Source organism: Monodelphis domestica, chromosome 1, assembly GCF_027887165.1.
Source record: "Monodelphis domestica isolate mMonDom1 chromosome 1, mMonDom1.pri, whole genome shotgun sequence".
Lineage (NCBI taxonomy): Eukaryota > Metazoa > Chordata > Mammalia > Didelphimorphia > Didelphidae > Monodelphis > Monodelphis domestica.
This window is the reverse complement of record NC_077227.1, coordinates 117,480,447-117,505,602: the sequence shown is the minus strand read 5'-3', so window position 1 is coordinate 117,505,602 and position 25,156 is coordinate 117,480,447. Positions and strand designations below refer to the sequence as shown.

At 37.8% G+C, this 25,156-nt stretch overlaps 1 protein-coding gene across 1 annotated transcript; it reads right to left on the bottom strand.

Moving 5' to 3' along the window:
• Nucleotides 1-223: 223 nt before the first annotated feature.
• On the bottom strand, nt 224-24,979 carry WHAMM (WASP homolog associated with actin, golgi membranes and microtubules). The gene is made up of 10 exons (XM_001365466.4): nt 24,076-24,979; nt 20,598-20,771; nt 19,385-19,535; nt 18,020-18,189; nt 17,201-17,366; nt 16,480-16,667; nt 14,778-14,864; nt 14,474-14,569; nt 11,914-12,382; nt 224-3,516 (listed from the first exon to the last, which is right to left on the bottom strand). The coding sequence occupies exons 1-10, from the start codon at nt 24,694-24,696 to the stop codon at nt 3,221-3,223; spliced, it is 2,418 nt and encodes an 805-aa protein (XP_001365503.2). The 5' UTR covers nt 24,697-24,979; the 3' UTR covers nt 224-3,220.
• Between the last annotated feature and the right edge of the window lie 177 nt (nt 24,980-25,156).

Below are 25,156 nucleotides of genomic sequence, written 5' to 3'. Positions count from 1 at the left end.
AGATAAAGTCAAAATGGATACTTGATCTAAAAATAAAGGGAGATATCATAAAAAAAGGGGGGGGGGGACACAGAATAGTTTTCCTGTCAGATTTATGGATAAGGGAATAATTTATGACCAAACAAGAGAGAGAACATTATGAAAAATGAACAGGATAATTATGATTAAAATTTTTGTACAAACAAAACCAATGCAACAAAGAAGGAAAACAATAGGGAAAAAATTTTGTAGCAAGTGTCTCTGATAAAAGCTTTATTTTTAAACATATGGAGAACGGAGTCAAATTCATAAAAAATACAAAGCATTCCTCAATCAAAAAATGGTCAAAGGATATGAACAGGTAGTTCTCAGAGGAAGAAATGAACACTATCTAATTGTCATAGAAAAAAATGCCAAATCACGATCAGAGAAATGCAAATTAAAACAACTCTGAAATACCGCCTCCTACCTATCAGATTGGCTAATATAACCAAAAAGGAAAATGATAAATGCTGGAAAGGATGTGGGAAAATTGGGAGACTATTACACTGTTGGTGGAACTATGACCTGATCCAACCATTCTGTAGAACATTGTGGAACCACATCCAAAGGGCTATAAAACTATGCATACTCTTTGACTCAGCAATACCCCTAATGGGACTGTATCCCAAAGAGACCAAAGATGGGGGGAAGAATCTATATGTACAAAAACATTTTTAGCAGCTTTTTGTAGTGGTAAAGAACTGGAAACTGAAGGGATGTCCATCATTTAGGGAAAGGCTGAACAAGTTGTGGTATAGGATTATAATGGGATATTATTGCACCATAAATAGTGAACAGGATGAGTTCAGAAAAACCTGGAAAGACATATATGAACCGATATACGGTGAAGTGAGCAGAACCAGAACAATGTATATACAGTAACAGAATATTATATGATGATGAACTGTGAAGTATTAAACTATTATCAACAAAGAAAGGTTCCAAGAGAACCTCAAAGGATTCATGATGAAAAATACTATCCACAGCCAAAGAAGGAACTGCTGGAGTCTAACTGCAGATCAAAGCATGACATTTTTTGCTTTATTTCTTTCATGTTTTTAAAAATTGTATATCTGATAATGTTTCTTCTTTCATGGCATAAGGAATATGGAAATATGTACTGAATGACAGCATTGGGTACAATTCTCTATATATCATTCTATTTACTATCTTGGGCATGAGGGAGAGAAAGAAGCTGAATTGCAACATACTGGATAACAATTGTCAAAAATTATTTCTACATGTAATTGAAAAAAAAAATTTTAGGTGCATTTTCCTCTCCAGAGGCTGATTGTTAAACATATAATGGCATACTCTTGCCTATTGGCCTTTCATTATATTATCATTTAACTGGAATTTATATAAGACAAGCTCTTAAGTGGAATTGACAGGGGTCCTGCTAGGCCAATACTTTCTAGTGTGCCACACTGCTCCTTTTCACTAAAATTTGGTGAATGAGTAAACTAAGTCCTGTAATAAGTTCTTAAAGTTTTATTTATTTTTAAAGTAACTTTTTAGAATGCAATATAAAACCTCACAAATTTCAGAAACTTATAGGGCAACTCCTGACCCATAGCAAAGGTTTTTTCTTCCCAAGAAGTTTGTCTTTTAGACGGATTTAAAGAAAACAACAATTCCATGGCAATAGTCCCTAAAGGTATGTCAGAGTTAGGAGTAAACAGGTGTAATTAATTTTAAAAAGCACACGTCCTGCTTCATTGTTAAAACACTTTAATTTCAATTTTACCTTTGTTATAAAACTCAGAAAATGCTATCATCCTATAACCAAGTATAAAATTGATTCCCAAGGCATCACATTTTCTCCCTAACAGCAAAAAGGCACTTGTCAACATTGTTGATAGAGCTCACAAAGGTGCTTTTTAAATTATTTAAGCTTACCCAAAATATTACTATAAATATTAAATACCAAAATACGTGAAATACAACTTTTTCATATAAAAAATTTTAAGCTACTAAACTGTTTAACACAGTAGAATCTGTATTTAACTGTTTAACACAGTAAAAGTGTATGAGCCAAATTCTACCCATCACCAGAGAATCCATCCACCACAGACAAAAATTAAGTATTTATTTATTAGGGCAGTTAGGAAGTATTTCCTCATTTTAGAATGTTTAGAAACCAGAAAGGGAGAGCATGATTTCCAAGGCCAGACATTTCTTGGGAGAAAAAATTTCCTACCCACATTAGTTACATGATTTTAAAATTTCCCTCTAATAAAATTGTACATGACAAACAAAGTCTGGGTTTAAATTCTATTGAATCTTTAAAAAAATTTTTTTTAATCCTATTGATTCTTAAACCTCATATTCTGCTGGTTTTGTAGTGGAAATGTTAAAATTAGTAGTCATGTATTTCAAAATTATATCAGTTAATGTACTGTAAACTTTCAATTTCTTGTGAATGTAATACTGAGGTACTGAAAATAGTTCTATGCACAGATATGCTAAAGAATAAATTATATTTAAAATATTACTCAAATGTAATCTGTTTACTTTGGTTCTTTAAATTATTCAGTTTTAACAAATTAAAATGTTAACACAATCATTTCAATTAGATAGATGCACTATTTCTGAAAACTGTTCCCCAACACCTCCAAAAACCCTTATTTCTCTACAAGTAAGGTAAAATTGTGGTGTTTACTTTTCTAATGTAAAATGCTCCAAAATCCATGTTAACACATTCTATGCTGTACGTGGCTCAATGGCCTATTAGCCCAGTGATATCACTGCTAGTTTCTTTAATCTCTATTCTCTTCTCCCTTCATCTCTAAAGTGCACATAGTTTGGATGGGGGTGGGGCTGAGGAAGCTTCAGTGTATTTGTTTAAAAGTTTACATTTTTCAAATTTATTTTGTGGTAAAAACATACCACATAACATCCTGATTATTTCCCCCTCCCCCAGGGGCTATTCAGAACCACAACCTATGAAATATAATCTATAGGTTCTTTGGTTCATTTGTGAAAAGATTTTAAAAATCATGCATACTCTAATTTAATAAGAATTAAAATAATGAAAACCGCTGCAATGTGGTTTTCATTCATAAAACACTCCTTTAAAAAAAAATATGGAGGCTGTCCTTCCCTGAGTACATACGCTTCTCAGAAGTCCACATGCGCCTACATTGCTTTATCCTAAGAAGTCCATTATTCCAGCAAACCTCTGGCCTTAACAATCAGGCTAAGTGTCCCACTCTGTGTTATTCTGATCTCCACTATCTTCCTCCTCAGAGTCAGCAGACACTCTCTTAATTCTCTGAAGAGCTGCCTTGATGCTTCTTTCCAGCTCATTGGGTGCTCCTTTGTTGATGTCTGTGACAGGCTCTTGCTGAACCTTTTTCAATTTAACTCCTTGCTTTATGGCAGCCAGAATGTTATCTCGGACTGAGGTTTCTGGAGTGAGCAAAGTGGACTTCTCTGTTTTTCGGAGAAGCATGTCACCATGCTTTAAAGAAGCCAAAACTTTATCCATAGTTCCTGCAACAGATTGAAAAACAAGAATAATTACTATAAAAACAAACCACTTGTCCACAACTGTGCTAGATAAGGAATTCTCATTTATAATATTAAGCTACAAGTGTATTTACATGTAAAATGATTTAAGGTTTTAGCAAATAATCCATATTGACTTAATGGTGGCAATGTTGCAGCCCCCCTGTAGATCCAGTGCTTTTCCTTGAGTTGACCCGCCATCCTATTGCTAATTCCTCTAACTCAAATCTATGAGCAATATAGAAGAGATACAGATATGATGATCATAGGCAATATTATTTCTTAGACATAGCAACTGAGATAATTTGTCATATGTTGGTTAAAGTATAACCGAACTATTCAATTGTAAATCTTGACTCTAATATGATGCAAACACTCCCTTCTAACACATTTGGCTCTTCTATGTCTAATCTACACATGTTCCATACAAAGAGAAACATTCTTTTTTTTTTAAACCCTTACCTTCTGTCTTAGAATCAGTACTGTGTATTGAAGTCCAGAGTTTGAGTCTATTTTTACAGTATTGGTTCTACGGCAGAAGAGTGGTAAGGGCTAGGCAAAGGGGTTTAAGTGACTTGCCCAGGGTCACACATCTAGAAAGTGTCCAAGGTCACATTTGAACTCAGGACCTCCTGTCTGTGGGTCTGACTCTCAATCCATTGAGCCACCCAGCTGCCCCTCATACTTATTTTTTTTAACAAGCCCTAATATATATATATAAAGGTATTTGTATTCTGTATGGTTCCATTTATATAGGACATGTGATATTCTATTTCTAGTTCACAAAGTTGTACTTCTCTAAACTAAAATCTTGGGTACAAGTTTCACTCTGTATGCCTTAAGACATTTGGTCTCTAAATGTGAAAAGGTCCACAATAAAACTTCTAATGAACAATTCGATTATGGAAGGTCCATTTTCTCTGTCTGGTATAACGTAGCCACAAGTAGGATTTGATGCATCCACTGAAATCTGGAGAGAACACTTATGCTACACCTCAGGAATTACAAATGTAGCAGCAAACTTTAGACTAAGCTGGGAGCCAAGCCTTTTGTGAAAAGGAGCTTCGTGAGTTCTTTTTCATTTCCCAAAAACCTTGAGGTCCTTAGGAATGTAAGAAAGACAGAAAGGAGAGAAGGCAGAAAGGTGGTAACAATAACATGCCTGAATAGTGAGTGTTATGCTGGCAATTCTGGCAAACTGTTTAAATTTGCATGTAAAAGAATCTAAATAAACAACTTCAGTTTATATTCATTGTTTTATGCCTCTGTATAACTATATTCTTTCAATGAAAAATTGTAATCAATAGTAGTAGTCTCTCGGTGACCGAGAATGACAATTATCTTTGTGCATTTTCATCTATGTAGATTTACATCTACGGTGTACCCTCATGTGGCTTTGAAGTCCAAAGGCTGAGGCGCAAAGTTTGTGGCACATGGGGCATGGGATGCCAGTTGTTACGGGAGGTGCTGTTGTGGCCTGGTGTCAGTGTTCACACGCAGCGGCGAGACGTTGATGTTGTTCATCTTCAAAGGTGGTGGCGGCTGGTTAATGTGGGTTCGCCAGCTGCTTCTGACAGAGGCAGCAAGTTCTAGTTGCTTTGGTGTAATGCCAGCCCACTTCAAGTTGGACTTTAGCTGATCCTTGTATCTTTTCTTTGGTTGGCCTTGTTTCCTGGGTCCAGCTGACAGTTCACCATAGAATACCTGTCTTGATATTTGCTGTGGGTCCATGCAGATGACGTGTCTAGACCATTGTAGCTGGGTTTTGAGGACCATGACTTCGATGCTGGTGGAGTTGGCTCTGCCAAGGACTTCCTGGTTGGTGATTCAGTCCTGCCATCGGATCCTCATGATTGACCGGAGAGAGCGTTGGTGGAATTGCTCCAGCTGTTTCATGTGCTTTCGGTACAGTGTCCATGTCTCAAAGCTGTAAAGGAGTGAGTTGAGGACCACTGCGTTATACACTTTGAGCTTCGTCGCAGTGTTTACACCTCTGTGTTGGAGGACTTTGGAGTGCAGCTGCCCGAGTGCCTGGCTGGCCTTTTGGATCCTGGCATTAATCTCATGGTCTAGGGACTTGTCATTGGCGATGGTGCTGCCCAGGTACTTGAAAGTGTTGATATTAGAAAGCTGCGTGCCGTCGATAGTTATGCATGGCTGGTTAGTTGGTCTCCCTGGTACAGGTTGAAACAGCACCTCTGTTTTGCTGAGGCTGATAGTCAGGCCAAACAATTTTGTTGCGGTAGAAAACTTGTCCACAATGGTTTGAAGATGATTTTCTTGGTGGGCCATGAGAGCACAGTCATCTGCGAAGAGAGCTTCCAGGATAAATCTCTTTGTTGTTTTTGTTTTTGCAGTCAGGCGGCAAAGGTCGAATAGTGAGCCATCCAGTTGGTATTTGATGTAGACGCCCAGATTTAGATCCATCACAGCATGTCGTAATACTTGGGTGAAGTATAGGTTGAATAGTACCGGAGTGAGGACATAGCCTTGTTTCACGCCATTGGAGATATTGAAGCAATCGGAAGTCTCTCCACCAGAGAGGACTTCCCCTGTCATGTCGACATGAAAGAGCTGGATCAGTTTGACGAATTTTGCTGGGCAACTGAGCTTGCTAAGGATCACCCACAATGCGTCCCTGTTCCCTGTGTTGAATGCCTTTGTCAGGTCTATGAAGACAATGTAGAGACTCAGGTCCTGCTCAAGGCATTTTTCCTGCATTTGCCTCACCGTGAAGACCATGTCAATGGTGCTGCGATCTGGTCAGAAGCCACATTGTGATTCAGGCAGGTTCTGCTCTGAAACAGATGACAGGAGTCCGTTGAGTATAACACGGGCGAGGATTTTTCCAGCAGTGGAGAGTAGTGAGATGCCTCTGTAGTTGTCACAGACTGCTTGTGCGTCTTTGTTCTTGTATAGGGCTATGATGGAGGCATCTCTGAGTTCTGGGGGCATGTCCTCCTCTTCCCATTTGCTGGTCAGCACTATGTGGAATGCCTGAAGCGCCTTTCCCTTTAAGGCCTTGTATACCTCGGTTGGGATCCCGTCTTTACTGGGTGCCTTGCCTGTACTCATTTGTTTAATGGCTTTTTGGACTTCCTCTATTGAAGGAGGGACGTCAGATTGTTCAATGGTGCGGTTTTGGGGGATCTGGTCAAGGGTGCTTTGGTCAACTGAAGAAGGTCGGTTGAGAAGCTGACTGAAGTGTTATTTCCACCTGTTGCTGATGCCTTTTTTATCTTTTATGAGAGTGTCACCGTCAAAGGATAGCAAGGGAATGGTGGTGGGTTTTAATGGCCCATAGACAGTCTTGAGGGCACTGAAAAATTATTTGTAGTTTTTCGTATCAGCAAAGTGCTGGATTTCTTCTGCCTTTTTTCCCCCACCATCGGTTTTGCATCTTCCTGATCTCACACTGCGCCGTGGCTTGGAGAGACTTGGATCTGTCCTTTTTAAGAGCAGAGTTTGTGCTATTTTGCCACTCCATAAAGGCTTTGTTCTTTTTGTTCAATAGGTCTTCAATAGCAGTGTTGTTCTTGTCGAACCAGTCCTGGTGGTTGTGTTGTTTGGGGCCTAGGACTGCCTTTGATGTTTCCTTCACTGCATCTCTGAACTGGTTCCATTTCTCGGTTGAGTTTCCAATGAGTGGTCCCTTGGCAGAGAGCTTGTCGTCCAGGCAGGACTGGAATGTTTGCAAATAAGATGGATCTCTAAGACGACTCATGTTGTAAAATGCGTGAACTGTCTGGGTGCGTTTTGGATGTCGAGGTGCAATGTGCATTTGAAGAGTCACTCTAACCAATCGGTGATCTGTCCAGCATTCAGCTCCTCTCATGGCTCTGGTGATCTGTACATCCTGGATGTCCCACCGGCATACAATGATGTAGTCAATGAGATGCCACTGTTTTGATCATGGGTGCATCCACGTTGTTTTATATTTGTTCGCCATTCTGAACACAGTGTTCGTGATGGTGAGTTCGAACTCTGAGCATTTGCTGAGTAGCAGTAGGCCGTTGTTGTTCATTTTGCCCATGCCGTGTTTGCTGAGCACTCCTTTCCATCTTTCATGGTCCTGGCCAACACGGGCGTTGAAGTCTCCCAGTAGTATCAGCTTGTAATTTGTGGGCACTGAGTGCAGGATAGCACTCAGGTCAGAGTAGAACTGCTCGATGGTCTCCTCTGTGCTAGTCAGTGTAGGGGCATATGCGCTGATGATTGTGGCATACTGGTCTTTGCTGAGAGGTAGGCGGATCTTCATGAGCCTCTCGCTGATGCCCACAGGCAAGTCTGGCAGCTGTTTGAGCAAACTGGTCTTGATGGCCAGGCCAACACCGTGGATTCTGTCTTCATTTGTGGCTCTACCTTTCCAGAAGAAGGTGTATCCAGTGGTGGGTTCGATGAGTGATCCCTCTTCTGGTAGGTGTGTTTCGCTTAGGGCTGTGATGTTGATGTTATATTGCGCCAGTTCTTTACCGATTAGAGCTGTTCTTCTCTCAGGTCTTGGGGTATTCTCTCTATCGAGTTCTGATGTTCCATGCTCCTAGTAGGAGTTTCTTTGTATTATGTTTTCTTTGATTTCGACCTCTTAAAGGAATGACCCACCAGCTGCGGTGTGCTGACCGGGTGTTTGTAGGGCAGGCAATGTTTGGGACACCTTTTCTAGTTCCCTCCCTTGATTAGGGTGAGCAGTGCTGTCCTAGAGAGGGCTGCTCAGTCGCCCAGGATGCTGCCAAATGTCTCTTCTGCCCTACAGGGACGAGCGACCACTGGTCCGTGGGCCACCTACATGCAGGATCGCGACTACAACCGCCAGTGGTCACCTCTACCTGTTGAGTTGCCACTCCCCCATCGCTGCAGGTTTTGAAGAAGGTGGATGGGGTTAGGATAGATGAGTGTGCACAAAGATACTTGTGCGTGAAGGAGATTTAAGTGGAAAGGTTGATGCACAGAGACAGTCCCACTCTCTTGGTGTTGGAAGCCTGGGTCCAGTGGCACGAAAAGTTGTTACACCTGGAGACTTCCTCAGCTGCATTGGATACCCGTGTTGTCTTTTGTGCTCCAGCACGCTCTAAGCACTCCACAGTGCTTTGCTGCGTCGCCATCTCAGCTGTTGAACCTTCTTATTAGTTTCTTCAGCCTGTTCCGCCAAAGCAGTCTTTGCATGCTGGGTGAGCAAAGCCCTGGTTCTCCAGGGGTCGACGACCCGATGGCTACCCTCACAAGGTTTAACTGGCCTGTTGGCTAAACCTTTGATGTATTGATTGTAATCAATAGTAAGGAATAATTCCAATTATTAATTAAATAACTATATAGGATAATCAGTAATCAATAATTGTAGTATGCTTAAAACTAATGATAGAATTCTCTGTAAATATCATTGCCCCAAGGAGAGTTTTGAGCATGCCTTATGTGTCTTGGAATATATGCAGGAGTTTCTGAGGCTGTTATTTCATTTGTCTCTGATGTTAAAGAGTAACTTTAGATATCCTCATTATTACCATATATGGAATAGAGGGGTATGAGCTATGACAAAATCTGACCATTTTTTTAAGAAAAAGACTTTCTTTTCAAGAAGTTACCCAGCCTTCTTCCTAAAAAAACCCATAACCTTCTAGTCAGGAAGGTATCTAGCCTTCAAGGAAGGATCTGACTTTCGAAAGAAAAAATTCCACCCAGCAGACCTTCTTGCCAAGGGGGTATCATGCCTCCAAAGGGAGAAAACAACCTTCTTGCCAAGAAAGACCCCACTTGGCTTGGCAGACTTCCTCTAAATTGAATTCATGCAATCTTGCTTGGGTATATATATGTGTGTATGTGTGAGAAATGTGCATTTACAATAAATTATGTTTTGCTCAGAGAGGAAGGGAGATTGTAGCAGCAATAGGCTTGGAATTTTATCAGGTAAAGCTTTAAATCTAGGTCTATAGGCTGCTAACCCTGGGGCTTTGCTCTGACTAGCTAAACATGATTTGACTTTGGACTCAAACTTGAAAATTGAATTCACAGTTTAGTTCTGAGAATAAAAAGATTTTACAGACAAGGTCCAATTATTTTGCTGATTGTTTTTCACTCCTGTGACCTATTTTTCTTTTGATATAATATGTAGAAACTTTGTGTTCTAAGGTGAAATTGCTACTGCTAAAGATCTGAATATGTTCTAAACTCTCATGCACTTTTGTTTTTTTTATCATTTATAAGAATGGGGCCATGCAAATATGTAATTTAGTTTCACAATAATAGTACTGTGATTTTAATTGGTACATCAATAATGTAAAGTATAGATATGGTAATTCCTTTGATAACCCAGATAACAAGAATCAAAGATAAAATGTTTCTGTATCAACACAAAGCTTTGCCCATAGGCAGCAGTCAATAAATGCTTGATAAATAAATGCAAAATGACAAGAAAACAAGTCTCATTCATTTCAGCAAGTATTTGTCAAATACCTGTAATATGCTCAGCACTGGACTATATTGTTAAAATATCTCTGCAATTGCTAGGGTCATTACAGATTTGTCCTAATAGCTTAAAACCATAGCTATTATGAGAATGTGCTCAGAATGAAAATATTTTACTGATGATCAAGATCCTCAACTTAATAATGAATGATTTGATTATGTTCCTTTTGTATTTTTCTAAGACAGGAAAGCACACCAATTCATTTTAGAAAAATTTTTCTATGACATAGGTTGAAATAAAAAGGATGTCCTACTTATCCCTCTCAGATAAAATGGCCCAAATCAGGAGTTTTATGACAATATTTTCTTCAGTGAAACATACTGATTTCCCTTTAGAAAATCAAGAACTAAATTCTCCTTACAACTAGCAAAAGTTGTTGCATGATGCAAAATAAACTCCCATAAATCATCAGCATTTCTATATATTTGCAACAAAACTCAGCAGTAAGAGAAAGAGAAACTCCATTTAAAATCACTCTAGACAATATAAAATGTCTGGTGTAAGAGAAGATTTGTAAGATTTGAAGAGAGAAGCAGACTGGGAAGGCTGGAGGATTCTGCTGGAACAGAGGAAGGCCAGGAAGGAGAGAGAATTCTGAAGGGAGGAGAGGAAGTAAGCTGATCTGGACAGTTGATGAGAACCTTCTCTGTGGGAAGCCCATCAAGAAGGTTGATCGGAGCAGATCTCTGATCCTGTACTATCTTCCTGTGACTCCTGACTGTGACCCCAAGAAGACAGCCAACTGAAGAAGACTTTACCAAAAGCCATTCACTATTAGAAGATTCCTCTAAAATCAGCAAAGCCTGACCTGCCAGACTTTGGGAGAAGGGGTTCAGTTTTTTTAGGGACTCCTTATTACCTCTTTCCTATTGCCACATTCCTGAATTCATCTGCCCTATCCTTTATTGTTGTTCCCTTAGAAATAAACTGTTTTCATAAGAGCAAGAGACTGACTCCATAATATTTAGGAAGAAAGATTTGGAGTTGAGGAGAAGGAAGTTACATTTCTCTCCCCAGAGAGGGAGAAGTTGTCTGTGTCAAACGAAATCAGCCAAGTCTCTGAGGGAACAGAAGTTAAGGATCTTGAAGGCAATCAGAGTAGGGTTGGCCAGTGAGAGCTGAAAAGGAAGACAATCCATTTCCTCTCTCTCTACTTGACTCAACTCCATCATTACCTCACTCTGGTCCTGACCCAGCAGGGAGGAAAGACTCCTTTCTCTCCCTCACCTTATATATATTACACTGGGAATCTATTTACCAAGACAAACACAGGAATTATATGAACGCAATCACAAAACACTTTCAGCAAATAAAAAACTAGATCTAAACAATTAGAAAAACATTAATTGCTCATGGGTAGGATAAGCTAATATAATAAAAATGACAATTCTTATTCAGTGCCATACTTATCAAACTACCAAAAAACTATTTTATAGAATTGGAAAAAATATAACAAAATTAATCTGGAAGATCAAGAGTATCAAGGGAACTAATGAAAAAAAAATGTGAATGATGGTGGCCTAACAGTACTAGATCTTAAACTGTACTATAAAGCATTGATCATCAAAACAATCTGATACTGGCTAAGAGATAGAAGGGTGGATGGATCAATGGAATGGACTAGGGGTAAATCTAGCAATCTAGTTTTCAAAAAACCTAAAGATCCCAGCTTTTAGGATAAGAATCCACTCTTTGAAAAAACTGCTGAGAAAATTGGAAAACAGTATGGCAAAAATTAAGTTTAGACCAGTATCTCATACTCACTCAAAAGTGAAAAAGCAGAAACCACTCAAATACTTTGAAATTGGAATGAATCTAAGGTCCTAGTCTACTTTGGGGATACAGTGACAATTCTAGGTTCTAGAAATAAGAAATGGAAGTTTAACTTATCAAAGGAAGAGACAGAAATTTCAAATATTTACCTGTACAGAGGTTTAAAGAACTTTTAGAGGAATCATATATTCTTTCAGCAGTTGATTCACAGACCAAGGGCAGTGGCTGATCATCATCCTTCCCAGGTGTTCTCAAATGTGAAGACAGATGAGGGGGTAGAGGAGGAGGTGGTGGTGGAGGTGGAGGAGGAGGAGGAGGTGGTGGTGGTGGTGGTGGTGCTGGTGGTAAATTCAATTCCTTGCTGGGCTCTGGATGTGGTGGGTCACCAAATGGAACAAAAATCTGAATAGGGACATTTCCAGGACTGTCTTTATATTTAGATGTTTTCAAACCTCTGGCTTTGGATGCAGGAGTATTTCTTGTTTGCTTAGAAGATAAATGCACTATTGAAAGTGGTTGAGAAGCTGGTGATGAGATTTTCTGGGAAATATCTTTGGGCAATTTTGGACTAACTGGTTTTGAACAAGATGTTTTAAGCACAAACTGAACTGGGCATTTCTAAAAAAGAAAAAAAAGAATTATATTAAAATTTTGTTAAAAATGACATCAACAAAATTCAATACAAAAACCTAATAATTCCCCTTTATAGAGCACTTTAAAGTTTACAAAGATCTTCCTCTCACCACCCTTGAGAGGTAGTTTTAAGTATTATTATTAACCCCATTTTACAGAGATGAAATGATTTGCCCTAAGTAAGCAAAGCAATACAAAAATAGGCTTTGATCCGGATTATACTGCTTTACAAAACCAATCCTCTACTGCATGTAAATCATCCTTGGGTACCTTGAGTCTACTCTCAGACAAAATAACTCACAATTATAAAGTACTTTCTTTTCAACCATCCTGTGAGATATGTAGTACAAGCAGTTTTCTCCCCATTTTCTAGGAGGCAAGTTTATTGGCTGAAGTTCCCAAGGGCTGATGGGTCAAGAAGGTGCCAAGTCAAAGACTGAGCACTAGAACTCGGATTCTCTGATTCCATACCCTCTTAGCTTCCTCAAGATGGCACTATATCTTACAAAGTAGTGGTTGATCATTTTTAAAAGTATACCTCATTTCATTTGTTCTAAGCAACTACCTCTTGACTACAAAGCCTGTATTTGTTGCAATTCAAAATGAACATTTATTTAATGGAAAGGGAAAACAAGTTCAAGATACACGTAGAGTGGCAACTCATGAAGAATCAGTAACAAAGAGCTGCAAGGACTCCAGGATGAGAAAAATGTCTTATAAAGAGACTCGAGAGATTCCAAAAAACAATATATTATGGAAATAAGCTCATTCTATCTGGTAACATACCAAAGAGTGTTGGTATCTCCTGGTACCTTGCAATATATATACCATTACTGGCCAGTAAGCAATTTATCTTGATTAATAGCTAATAGTTTAAGTAAGAGCCCTTTAAGTAAGGCCTTTTAATTCTATTTATAAATGTGAGGTTTTTAATATTCTACTTCTTCAACAGAAATGGGTTTTTCAGAACATCCTTTTGATCCTATTACTTTTATTTTCTAAAGTTAGATCACTGATTATAGAGTTGTTTTAGAAGAAATAGACTATAAGCTGCCATTTTTCAACTCTATCTCTAGCATAGAGTAGGCCCCTTAAATGTTTTGTGAATTGAATTTAGACTACTTATCTTTCCTGTGAAGATTGGATTTGACTATCTCCTGATTGTAACAATGAAGGTACTTAGCTTTTCCTTAATAGTGAAGATCAAATTGTAATCCCCTGTCTATTTTTAGATTTTAGTCCCCAAAGTGTTAACTCAGTATTTAAAGTAGATCTCCCCATTTTAACTACAAAAGGTATTAAACTAACCCAAAAAAGTGTTAACTAACCACAAAAATGTGTTAACTAACTACAAAAGGTGTGAACACCCATTTCATACATTGAGTGGGCAGTCCTGGAAAGGAGTGATTGGTAGATGTAAAAATTTAGGGGAGGTAACACAAGAGAAAAAGATCTTTAAATAGAGGAAACAGACACACAGGAGGAGTTGATCGAGAGATCATTTCAGTCACTGGGAGTTGGACTGGGATAGATCAATTACTTGGGCTTGGAGTGAAGAAGTCACTTGGAGGAAAAACTGGAAGACAGAGACTTGAGGAGAGACTGGAAGACAGACACTCAGACTTAGAGTGAAGACACTTGGCTGTGGAACTGGACCCCTGGAGTAGCTAGTGCAGGAGACCTCAGATTGCTTTCCTTTTAGATGGTCACCATGGTGAGTGCAAAGGCTGACTTAGTTTCCTTGCTTTTCTGGAGGTGTGAACCTCTGAGAAAGATCCATTGTTTTAAGGCTCTTTTCCCCTGACTGAGGCTTAGAATTTCTACCTGGCTCTGAGGAAGCCATAGCTTTCTCTCTCTCTTTCTCTCTCTTCCCTTTTCTCTCTTCCTTAAGATCTTCCCTCTATTGTAAAATAAACTATCATAAATTACATTTTACTTTAGTAATTCATTTTGGGATTTAGAAACTAAATCCCTGGCAACCACCAATTTAATATATTCAAGTCCAACCAAATAAAAAATCTAACATTCTCTCATAAAAACTTTTCCAAATTATAAATAATTCTTTCAAGCGCTAACCTCTTTAAATGATTTTAGGCGTTGTAGAGTTTTTTGTCGTTCTTGGTTTATCCATTCTTGTTTTTCTTTCTCCTCTTCTTTTCGCTTGTCTCTTTTCTGTATTAAAAAATACATTCACATTTAACTTTTAAAATGTTTATTACTGTCATGAAAATTAAGGTGTCTAAATCTCTTAATCTGTGTCATTGCCACCTGACAAATGTTCAGAAAGCTAGCCATGAAGGAAAATAGATGGTTTAATTTTCTTTATTTCAAAACTATGCTAATGTGTAGTGGCAAAAAAAAATTTTCTTTAGCTACTTACCATTTGAATATTATGATGTTGATAAAACCTCTTTATATTTTCCTGTGCTTGCTGCAATTTGAGGCAATGACTTTCCTTGCACTGATCCTGCCAAAATAAAATAAATAAGAACCTTAATTTTTATTCTTTTTCTGTGGGCCATGTTTTAAAAAGCACATTAAAAAGCAATCATCTTTTAGGTTGCCTGTTCAAGACACCCACCTAGTAAATAGTTTTCACTATAGTTCATCAGTACCTGTATTGACACAATGTTGCCAGTACCTTGAGAAAGAAGAGATTCTTCACCAAAATGAATAAATCCTTCTTTCTGTTAATAATCAATAATTTGTTTTTTTTCCCCTCTGGGAATGTACTTTGTAAATGGGTTTGTTTAAAGTATTTCTTGGGCCAAAACAAAATGTATCAATGATTTTAAGTTTATTTTACTAATAACATACTTGAAGTGCAATATTAATAATATAATTAAATGTAAAAGATATTTTATAGTCTTCTATTTTTACATGACTTTGAACTTATTAAATTATTAAATTATATTAAATTGATTATATCTGACCATCATTTACAATGATGTGTTGAAAAATATATTCTAAAATTCAACCTCACATGTTAGAAACATTTTCTCTCTCTTAGAAGGCTGTCAGAGGAGGTTAAATCAGATGTTCTTCATTACCAGTAACTTCTAACCACTGAAACGTGTAGCTCTTTACAATCTTCCATCTTCTTCAACCTCAAAAATTCTATGACTTGTATGACAGAAGGTACCTGTTGGAAAAGCAGTTCCCAAATGCAGGAACTACAACTCAAATTATCTTTATCCACTTATGCTGTGTTTATTTTAGCATGGGATAACTCAAAATGGAAGTAGATGGGAGTTCTGGGCCTGGATATTCAGAAAGACTCCTTTTCTTGAGTTCCAATCTGGATTCAGTCTCTTGCTGGCTGTTGTGACCCTGGGCAAGTCACTTAACCCTGTTTACCTCAGTTTATTCAGCTATCAAATGAGCTGGAGAAGGAAATGGAAAAACTATTCTAGTATCTTTGCCAGGAAAACCCCAATGGAGTCACTAAGAGTCCAACACTGAACAACAACTCAAAATCCAACAAATGTAATTAAGCTTGCCAAGTCATAACTTGACCCCCTTGGGCACACCCAAAGTTCACTGGAAATGGCTTGAGGTAACAAATTTTTCTTGTCATTAGAGTGAGATAATTCTTTTAATTATTTTAAGTTTCATTTGTGTAAAGGTATTTTAAAGAAAAAAATAACTCTCTGACATTAGAAAAATGAAACCTCATTTTAAAGAAAGATGAGATGAAGAATGTTATTAAAATAATATGTATTTTAAAGTAATTTTTATAACATCTAATTAAAAAAACAATGAAGCACACTTATAAGTATTCTCTATAGGTCTTCTTAGTAATAAAGTCTGTTTAAAAATTGCAATTATAAATACGTTGTGGTGAATTTTTACCACAGGAATTGATATTTTTTTAAATTAATACTAATTCGCTAAGGAGCCTGAAAGAAGAGCTCTTAAGAAGAAATTTAAATATCTATTTAGTAATTGGAAATATTATATAATTGCACATTCTTCTATAATTATTGTGCTGCTAAAAAACCTAGTTTTTAATATATTTTAATCAACCATGAAAAAGAAAATCACAGGAATTAAAGAGAAAAAGAAGCCATAAGTATATTTACTTTTTTGTTCCTGAGATAGGCTCTTCTTGCACAGATAGTCCCTCGTTTGGATTCCAGCTGTTGAGATTGACGCCTGAGTGTCTTCATTTCTAAAATCTGGGAATTCTGTTGTCCCACCAAGTGATCAACAACTTTAAGTTCCTCAGGATTCTCACAAGTATCATAATATACAACTTCATCCTGTTTCTCTAGAAATATGCACCATTAATATATTTTTAAAATGAATGCTTTAATTTATAAAAGAATGTGGATGAGGAATTTAAAACATGTATTTAGTAAATAAAACCAAGAAAAATTTTTTGGTCCATCTGATTTTGTCAGGGTGAGAAATCCTGCAACCCCTCCTCCCTTCATATTGATTAATAATTTGTCTGTAATTTATAAACTTATAAAGTTGCTTGATGTATTGAAAGTTCAAGTGACTTGCTCAGGGTCCCAAATCTATTCTGTGTGAGAGGCAAGATTTGAACCTAAGTCTTGCTGACCCTAAGGTTTTACCCTTCATGCTATGACCTGAAGAACATTCTTTAAATGCTAAATATCTAAATTTAAAGATCTTTTTAATTTTAAAAAGTTAGTTGGAAAATCTTAATTCAAAATATATAATTTGTAGGGGCTGTATTACATTTACTATTATCTCTATATAATGTATATAATATATACATAATATATAATAATATATATATAGTATATATATTTTGTTCACACAGATATAGCTTACCTTTTATTAGTCGTCTTATAGTGTCTAACTCTATAATAAGCAGCATCTCTTCAAACTTCAGTATCTCAAGTTGAACTTCGTACAATTCAAGTTGAACATCATAATACTGTATTTCTAGCTCATCTACCACATCAATGTTTTTTTCAACTTCAGAAAGACCTTCTACCTTATTTATAAAAAAGAATAGAATGTCAATAAAAATAACATATTATCAAAAGTATATTTACAAACTGTCTCAGTTATTTTCTGACAAGCAACATATATGCTGATGTATGGAGAAAAATACTGCTGTAACTTGCCTATTGAATGTGACAAAGGTGCTAGTGCAATGTGACAAATTTAAGTTCATTTACAAAAGGTCATCTTTTATTTTTTCCTCATAAACTATGAAACATTTGTCTTAAGAAAGTGATAGACAGGGAGCAATGTGTTATGTAATAATTTCCTCTTTAAAGTCATAGGAACCCAGGAAAAGTTATATGGCCACAACCCTACAATAAGTAAATTAACAATGAATGATTTCAGAGCACCATTAAATAAGTCACAATCTCCAAATAGTAAAAAGTATGCTACTGCCTTATCGCCCAAAGTAGCTTATCTACTTTTGTAATGAGTTTAACATTTTTAGAAAGGGAATCATATACCTCAAGTGGGTTGAATGCTGATTTTCCTGTCCCTTACTTTTATGGAAATCTATAATAGCATCAAGTTGCTCTCTAGTGGCTTTATATTTGCTTGCTCCATACCATCCTCAAAAATATTTTGAATTCCTAAGAAGAAAGGTGCTACATATATTTTAGGGGCAGTGTTTCACCTTACCTTCTTTCGAATTTCAACTCTTTTTTGATTCAAGCATAATTCTTTGGCTCTCTTGTGTTGTAGACTCTCTCTTGCTAACATGTACTTCAGTTTTTCAAGTCTAGGAGCAGCTAAGGCCCAAGTGGCTTGGCCAAATCTCTTCTCATCCTGTTCCATCTGTTTCTGCATTACTGTTGCATTAAAATTTAGAAGTTAAATGATATAAGAAATCATAGGTTGGTGTAACAATAAAAAACAGGCCACCCCCTCTACTTTTTGCCCCATTGCCCTTAGTTTTCTTTCCCTTTAAAAACACTATGCACAAGTAGGTAATAAAACATAATGATGGTCTTGTTCCTATCCACAGACTCTTAAAAAGAAAAGAGGGAAGGGGAAACAAGAGTTGTTCTTTCTATTCATGTCAGGTCCCTCTTAATTCTTTTGAAAGCAAAGAAGATTTCTGGGTGCTAAATAAAGTACCTATCTCATTATAATTGTTAAATGCAAACATTAAAGGATGAGTCTGTTAAACAACACACTTTGAAACATGTACTGTGTTTAGCTTTACAGTACTGACAAATCCTGCCAATTAAATATAGGGCAAGTGGCAATTATCACTAACAAACATGTCAAAAAACAATTTTAAAATAAATTTTGCCTAAAATGCTTTAAAAGTAACCTCCTGTCCTACCAATGAAAGTCAAATATTGCTTCTTAGAAATCCATATTACTCCTTTTTAAAAAGAATTCTACTTTTCTAGCTCTGATACTTCTAATTTTGTTTTTATTTAACTAAAATTAGACAATGTGGTTATAATTGAATGGTTTGACCATTGCTTAATCCTATTTGCCTGAACATCTGCAATAGTGAATCCTGCAAGGCTTAAAGAAATATCTTTACTCTTGTAATGAATTTTGGGAGAATGTGTGTGTGTGTGTGTGGGGAGGGGGAAGCAAGGATGAGGAAGAGTAAGGAAGTCGAGTAAAGCTGTGAGTCAATAGTAAGACCTCCCCTTGTACTACTCTACAAGGTAGAATGCAGCTTTGAAAATATTTGTGGCTCACCCAAACTCAAATATCATCCTGATGGAGTAAAAGCATGGAAACCACTAAGATCCATGATTTTCAGTCATATGTGCTTCAAAGAAAGCTGTTCCTTTAAAAATTGAAAAAGCAGATTGCCATAAATTTCGGGATATCTAATATTGAAGCAGATGTCTACATGACATTTCCACTCTTAGAGAATGAGACTGTTAGGAAGCACACCAAAATCCTTCTGATAGTTTTAACTCTAATAACACTAGAAGAAATGAAATTCATACATTATCGTTTCTTTTACTTGGGATGAGAAGTCTATGCTCAATCACAATATTCTTTTGTGCTTACCAACCAATGCATTTACTGTTTCCTTGAAATAATTCACAGTGATGTCCTGAATAGATGTCACAGCTTCTTCAGCTCGTTTGGTCCATTTCTTAGCCTCCTTCTGCAATGCCTCTATTCTTTTAGGGCCTAGTTCATCAAAGTCTATGGACTTCTATAGAAAGAAAGAATGAAAGATCTCCCCTCAATAGTGGATAAAGGCAATAAGGATGCCATTTATCCTTGCCCCTCATCTAAAGTTAGGTACCAGGAATTATTTTGGCTACTATTATTACTTTTCTCCATAAAGTTTTGGCTTCTCTCCTGGTGTGGAAATAAATAACACCCTAAAATTCATTCTTGGGAAGAAAAGTACCAAGTCACTTTTTCTTATTTATAAATAATTATACTTTATGTACAAAAATGTATTTGTTGAGAAAGAATTCTAAAAAAAGCAATATTGTCAGCAAATGCTTTGTGGCCATAACAAGAACTCCTCTGTACATAATTCTATATTAGAACTGTAGAACATGTGTGTAAATTTCTCAACTAGTTAAGTTAGATAGTGCTAATTCCATTTTAAGTTAATTTATATTGATATAGCAATTCTAATTGTAGCTTAGCTCTAAAAATTTCTATAAAGCATAATTTACTAATAAAAAGAATACTATAAGTAAAAAGGTAAATCAATCCCCCCAACCCAGTAAAATATAAAAATTACAAATTAAAAGGAAAATTATTTTGTAAAAGAAGTCAAGAGTAGCATGTGCTCATATATTCATTTAGCATGTTGAAATATGGTTAAAGTTTTTGATGTATATTGTTGGGTGGGAGAAGGGAGTGGTACAGTGGAGAGTACAATGAACTAGGAGTCAAGAAACTGGGGTTCTTCAACTCTGCCACTAATCTGTTTTTCAACTAAGATGAGTGATAACATCTTTGTACAATATATGTGTATTTCATTTGTGAAATGAAAGCAATACTTGCAGAACTGCTACAGGGATCAAATGAGATAACAATATATAAAGCACTCTGAAAATCATAAAACTATAGGATAGCATTACTTCATTTCCACTCCCTCCCTAGACCAGTGTAGTTATACTACTAAAAATATTCTTGTATGAGTAACTAAAGTAATCTGCCAATGTAAAATAGCAATAATTTAAAAGTGATATGTGAAATATTGCTTTGCAAACAGTACAATAAACATAAGAAAAACATGAAAAGAAAATAATACCGAAATTTCTAGCTTGTATAATGTTGCAAGCTCTCGCATATCCCTAAATGGCTGCAGCAAATATTGGTAGAATTTTGTTGCCACAGTAACTAATTCTTGGTAAGCTTCATCTTCTTCTTCATAAACTTTCATTAAATCCATCATCTTTTCAGCATTTTTATGCTCATGAATAATCTAGAAGATAACAAGAATTTTAAAGGTTAACTATAGCAGGTTTATGAATCATACAGAATAGAATGACCATGACTACTTTATTTAGGACGAATTTTATGTGTTCACTGATTTTTTTCCAAAACACACTTCTCCTTTAGTTTATAAATCCAGGTCCTCTAACACTAAAGCCAGTTCTCTTTCCATTGTAACATACTAATTCTCATAAAAATGTTTAAAAGGATAACTTCCAAGAACATAATAAAAATTGAATGAATTAAATGTTTTTTTAAAAATTTGGCTAAATTCCCCATCCCACAACAGTATTACATCAGAAATGCCATTCTAGTTCAAACTATGTAGTCTAGTATTTGGTCTTTTAGAGTAAAAATGTATAGTCATGTTTAAAGTTGGGAATATGTCCCAAACATCCCCACCTTCCATTTGTAAAGTGAAAGAGGGAATACTTTTCTTAAAAGTGTATGACCTCCAAGGCCCTTCTAGTTTTAAATTTCATCATTTTAAGGGGATAGTTCTTAATCTGGGGTTTGTAAACTTAAAAAAAAATGTTGATAAATGTACTTCAAATTGGTCCCCCTCCCTTTTTTAAACCCTTACCTTCTGTCTTGGAATCAGTACTGTGTATTGGTTCCAAGGCAGAAGAGTGGTAAGGGCTAGGCAATGGGGGTCAAGTGACTTGCCCAGGGTCATACAACTGGGAAGTGTCTGAGGCCAGATTTGAACCTAGGACCTCCCATCTCTAGGCCTGGCTCTCAATCCACTGAGTTACCCAGCTGCCCCCTGGTTCCCTTTTTAATCCCATACATTTTATTTTATGCATTTAAAAAGATTATTCAGAGCTTATTGGCTTCACCTGCCTGCCAAAGGAGTTCTTAACAAAAAAAAGATTTAAAGTTTTTTGTCTTGAGATCCATCCCTATCATAGGTATATTATCCATGATTTTATCAAAACCTTCTATAATGTATTTTTGATCTAATTTATAATTCTTAAGATGATCTCAAATTCTATTATTCTAAGAGGTCACAGGATTATAGTTGATCAATAATTTCTTACACAGTATTTTTTTTACCATTTCTCTCCATCTTCAAAATTTCAAAAGGGAGGAATCTTAATCTAACCTACTCTTCTACCTGTTTTTCCAGCTCCATAAGAGAAGCTTTTCTTTACAAAGATTAGGGCTTCATGAAGTACTGAAAGGTACACTGTAATTGAAGGATATGATGCTTTTCACTGCTTCCAATACACTTTCCAGATACTAGAATTTTATAATTTCATGTTTATTGTCGATTACTAGATGCTCCAACTTGGATGACCCATTAGCTTCAAAAATGGGGCATGTCCAAAACACAACTCATTCTCTTCATTAAAGCTTCATTCCTCCAAACTTCCCTACTTCCACTGCAAGGATCACAACTCTCTCAGTTATCCAAAGTCCATACACTTGTAATCCTTTCTTCTTCCTCACTCCACATATTCAATTAGGTGTCAAATCTGGTTGAGTCTTCTTCCAGCCATTACTTTTGCCCGGATTCATAGTCACCATCTTAATTTTGACCATAATCATTTCTCACCTGGAACACTGTAGTAGCCTCCTAAATAATCTTGATTCCAGTCACTCCTTGCCATCATTCATTTACTTGCCAAGCCAGTCTTATTAAGGTACAAACCTATTCATGTCCTCTGCCCAAAAACCTCATTGCCTCTAGAATAAAATACAAATTCCTCATTCTGGCATTTAAAGCCCTTTTATAATAAAAATGAAGACCATATCCACTTTATTTCATATTACTCTCACATACTGCAATATTGATTGCAGCTAAACCATAACATGAGTTGTTTCCTAAACTCATCTTCTGCCCACACATTTTCATAAATCATCCCTCCTATACTACGAATACATTGTCTCATCTTGGCTTGCCAGCATCTTTACCTCCTTTCAAGATTCAACTTGGGTATTATCAATACAGTCCTATACATGCACTGTATAAATTCTTCTTCTCTTGAGCAAAACCTAAGCTCCTTGAAGGCAGGTACAGTCTCACTGTCTTCCTATTCCTAAAGTCTGCTAATGTCTTGTACATAGCATGTGCTTAATTAAATGCTAATCAAATGGCTTAACTGCTGGCATTTTTGACATAATCAAACAATATTTTGTAAAGTCTTCAAGAAACTGAAAAACTATAGGATTCCTTTCCTAATTCTGACTTAAAATATGATAGGATTTGAATTTTGCTTCTGAAAGCTTTATTTGTCCACAATAAAGCTCACCTACCATTGTTTTGCCCTTTTATTGATTTATTAAATCCTTGTCCTTTCATTATCTACAGAGTCAATTAAAGAGACTTTTTTTCCTTTCTTCCATAGTTCATGGGATCACAGATTTAGGGCTAGAAGGAACCTTAAAGTCTCTAGTGTAAGGATTAAACTGGTATTTATGAAAATTTAAAAAATTAATAATTGCATTCCCATGTAAATTGGTTTCCTTTGTAATCCTATGTACTTCATTATGCATTTAAAACATTAATTATTCTGAGTTTATAGAATTTTTGGCAGGCTGCCAAAAGGGTCCTTACTCCTTCATTTTAAAGAGCAAAGAACTGAGATTAGGGGAAGTTTATGGAAGGCCACATAGGTATAAAGTACGAGAGGTAGGATTTGAACTGGAATCCCCTGACTACACAGGTTCAGTCCTTTTTGATGTTAGCACTTCAACCCCTCCCCAAATACATTAATGATAATTTCTAAATAAAAGTGGTTGGCATTTTGTGAATATCAACTTTTACCACAATGAGTCAAATGAAACCATCATGGTCCCCATTCAAACAATTAAGTTCATCCTTAAAAAATCTGCATTGAAAATATCTATTTCTCTGGTTAACATAAGTGTTACCCAGCCGTTCAGGAGCTGCACACATATCTTGATCAAAGAAGTCTATAATTTATCTATAGAATGTAAAGATTGAGTTTGGAGAGAGCGCTGACACGAAGGCCTGAATTTCTAACAAAGGACTAGATTTTTGCCATGGGTTCTCAATCCATTTAAAGATGAGGAAGTCAGATGTTTAAAACACCAGATCTTTCCTTCTACAGAGAGAAGGATGGACCTACTGCAGTCACTACACAAATTTTTAATTGGATTGATCTATGTTTGGTAGTAAAAAGCCACTCCCACTTTTGGAGCCCAAGTGACTGTCACGTTTTTCAGGTGCTAAACATGCACCCACAATCTTGGGGCCAGAGGCTTTGGTGCCACTGTACCCGACCCTTCAGGGCCCCTTCCCCAAGGTGCAGGGGATGCTGCCATACCCTCTGGAGCCGCTCTTTAGCCCGGGCCACGTGCCCTTGCAGGCTTTTCTTGCGGAATTCGTGCAGGTTCTCGAAGTACTCATCTCCTGGTTCGGTGTCGGCAGAGAAGAGCGAGTCCAGGAGCATCCTGGCTCCGCACCTGTCGGCCGCAGCGCTAAGGTAGAGTTCCAGCTGACCGCAGCGCTCCTGGAGCACAGCTTCGTCGGGCGCGGGCCTGGCCGGAAAGAGCAGAGTCCATAGGCTCGGGCCGACCTCGGGAGGCAGCGCGGGGAAGCAGGCCTCCAGTTGCGGGCTCACGGCGGCCAGCTGCCGATGAACGCCCTGGAGCTCGGTGGCGGAGAAGAGACCGGCCCAGCTCAGCGGCCCGTACGCATCCACCTCCTGCTCCCCTTCCTTCTCCTCGGCTGGGGCTCTGCCGCCTCCTGGAGCTGATTCAAGGCCCTCGCGGCAGCGCCGCCGCTGCCGCTGCTGCAGGGTCCGGTTGTGACAGGTCACGGCGAACTTGGCCTCGGGCTCGTTCCAGGCCACAATGAAGCGCAGCTTGGGCCGCTCGGGCTCCGAGAACAGGTTTTCCTTGACCGCCACCCAGCCCTCCAGGCTATCGAGCCGCTCGTCCGCCATGGCCCAGCCTTTTCCGAGAAGGGCCGCGGGGGGCGTTCCCCTCAAGGGCCGCGAGGCCCTCAGCTAGAGGATCACACGAATGCGGGGCCTTTCCGGCTTCCCAGGGCCGATGGGGCTAAGGGCGCCTTGGACCCGACCACTCCTCGCAGTCTCCCAGAGCCCAGCAGAACCGGGGACATTTTCCAGAGAGGAGAGACGTCCCAAAGTCTAGTAAGCCTTCACTGTCGCCCTTCCCATTGGACAAGGCACTTCCACCAGTGCCCCAGCCATTGGCGGGAGGTGGGGTGGGGATGAAGGGGGGGGGTCACCCTCCATTGCTGTCCCTTCCATTGGCCGGGCCACTTCCCCCAATGTCCTTCTCATTGGCCGTAACACTCCCCTGGTGCCCCTTCCATTGGCCGAGCCAGGGTGCAGAAGAAGGGGCGGGCCCAGGCGCTGAGCAGCGGTGAGTATGTAGGGA

Excerpts from the sequence above, each read along its gene's own strand:
- WHAMM (XM_001365466.4), bottom strand. The coding sequence starts at position 24,696 with ATGGCGGACGAGCGGCTCGATAGCCTGGAGGGCTGGGTGGCGGTCAAG. Across the intron at positions 17,367-18,019 it reads GAGTTGAAATTCGAAAGAAG|GTAGAAGGTCTTTCTGAAGT; the intron begins GTAAGGTGAAAC and ends TTTATAAATAAG. Across the intron at positions 12,383-14,473 it reads GCCTAAAATCATTTAAAGAG|AAATGCCCAGTTCAGTTTGT; the intron begins GTTAGCGCTTGA and ends TTTCTTTTTTAG.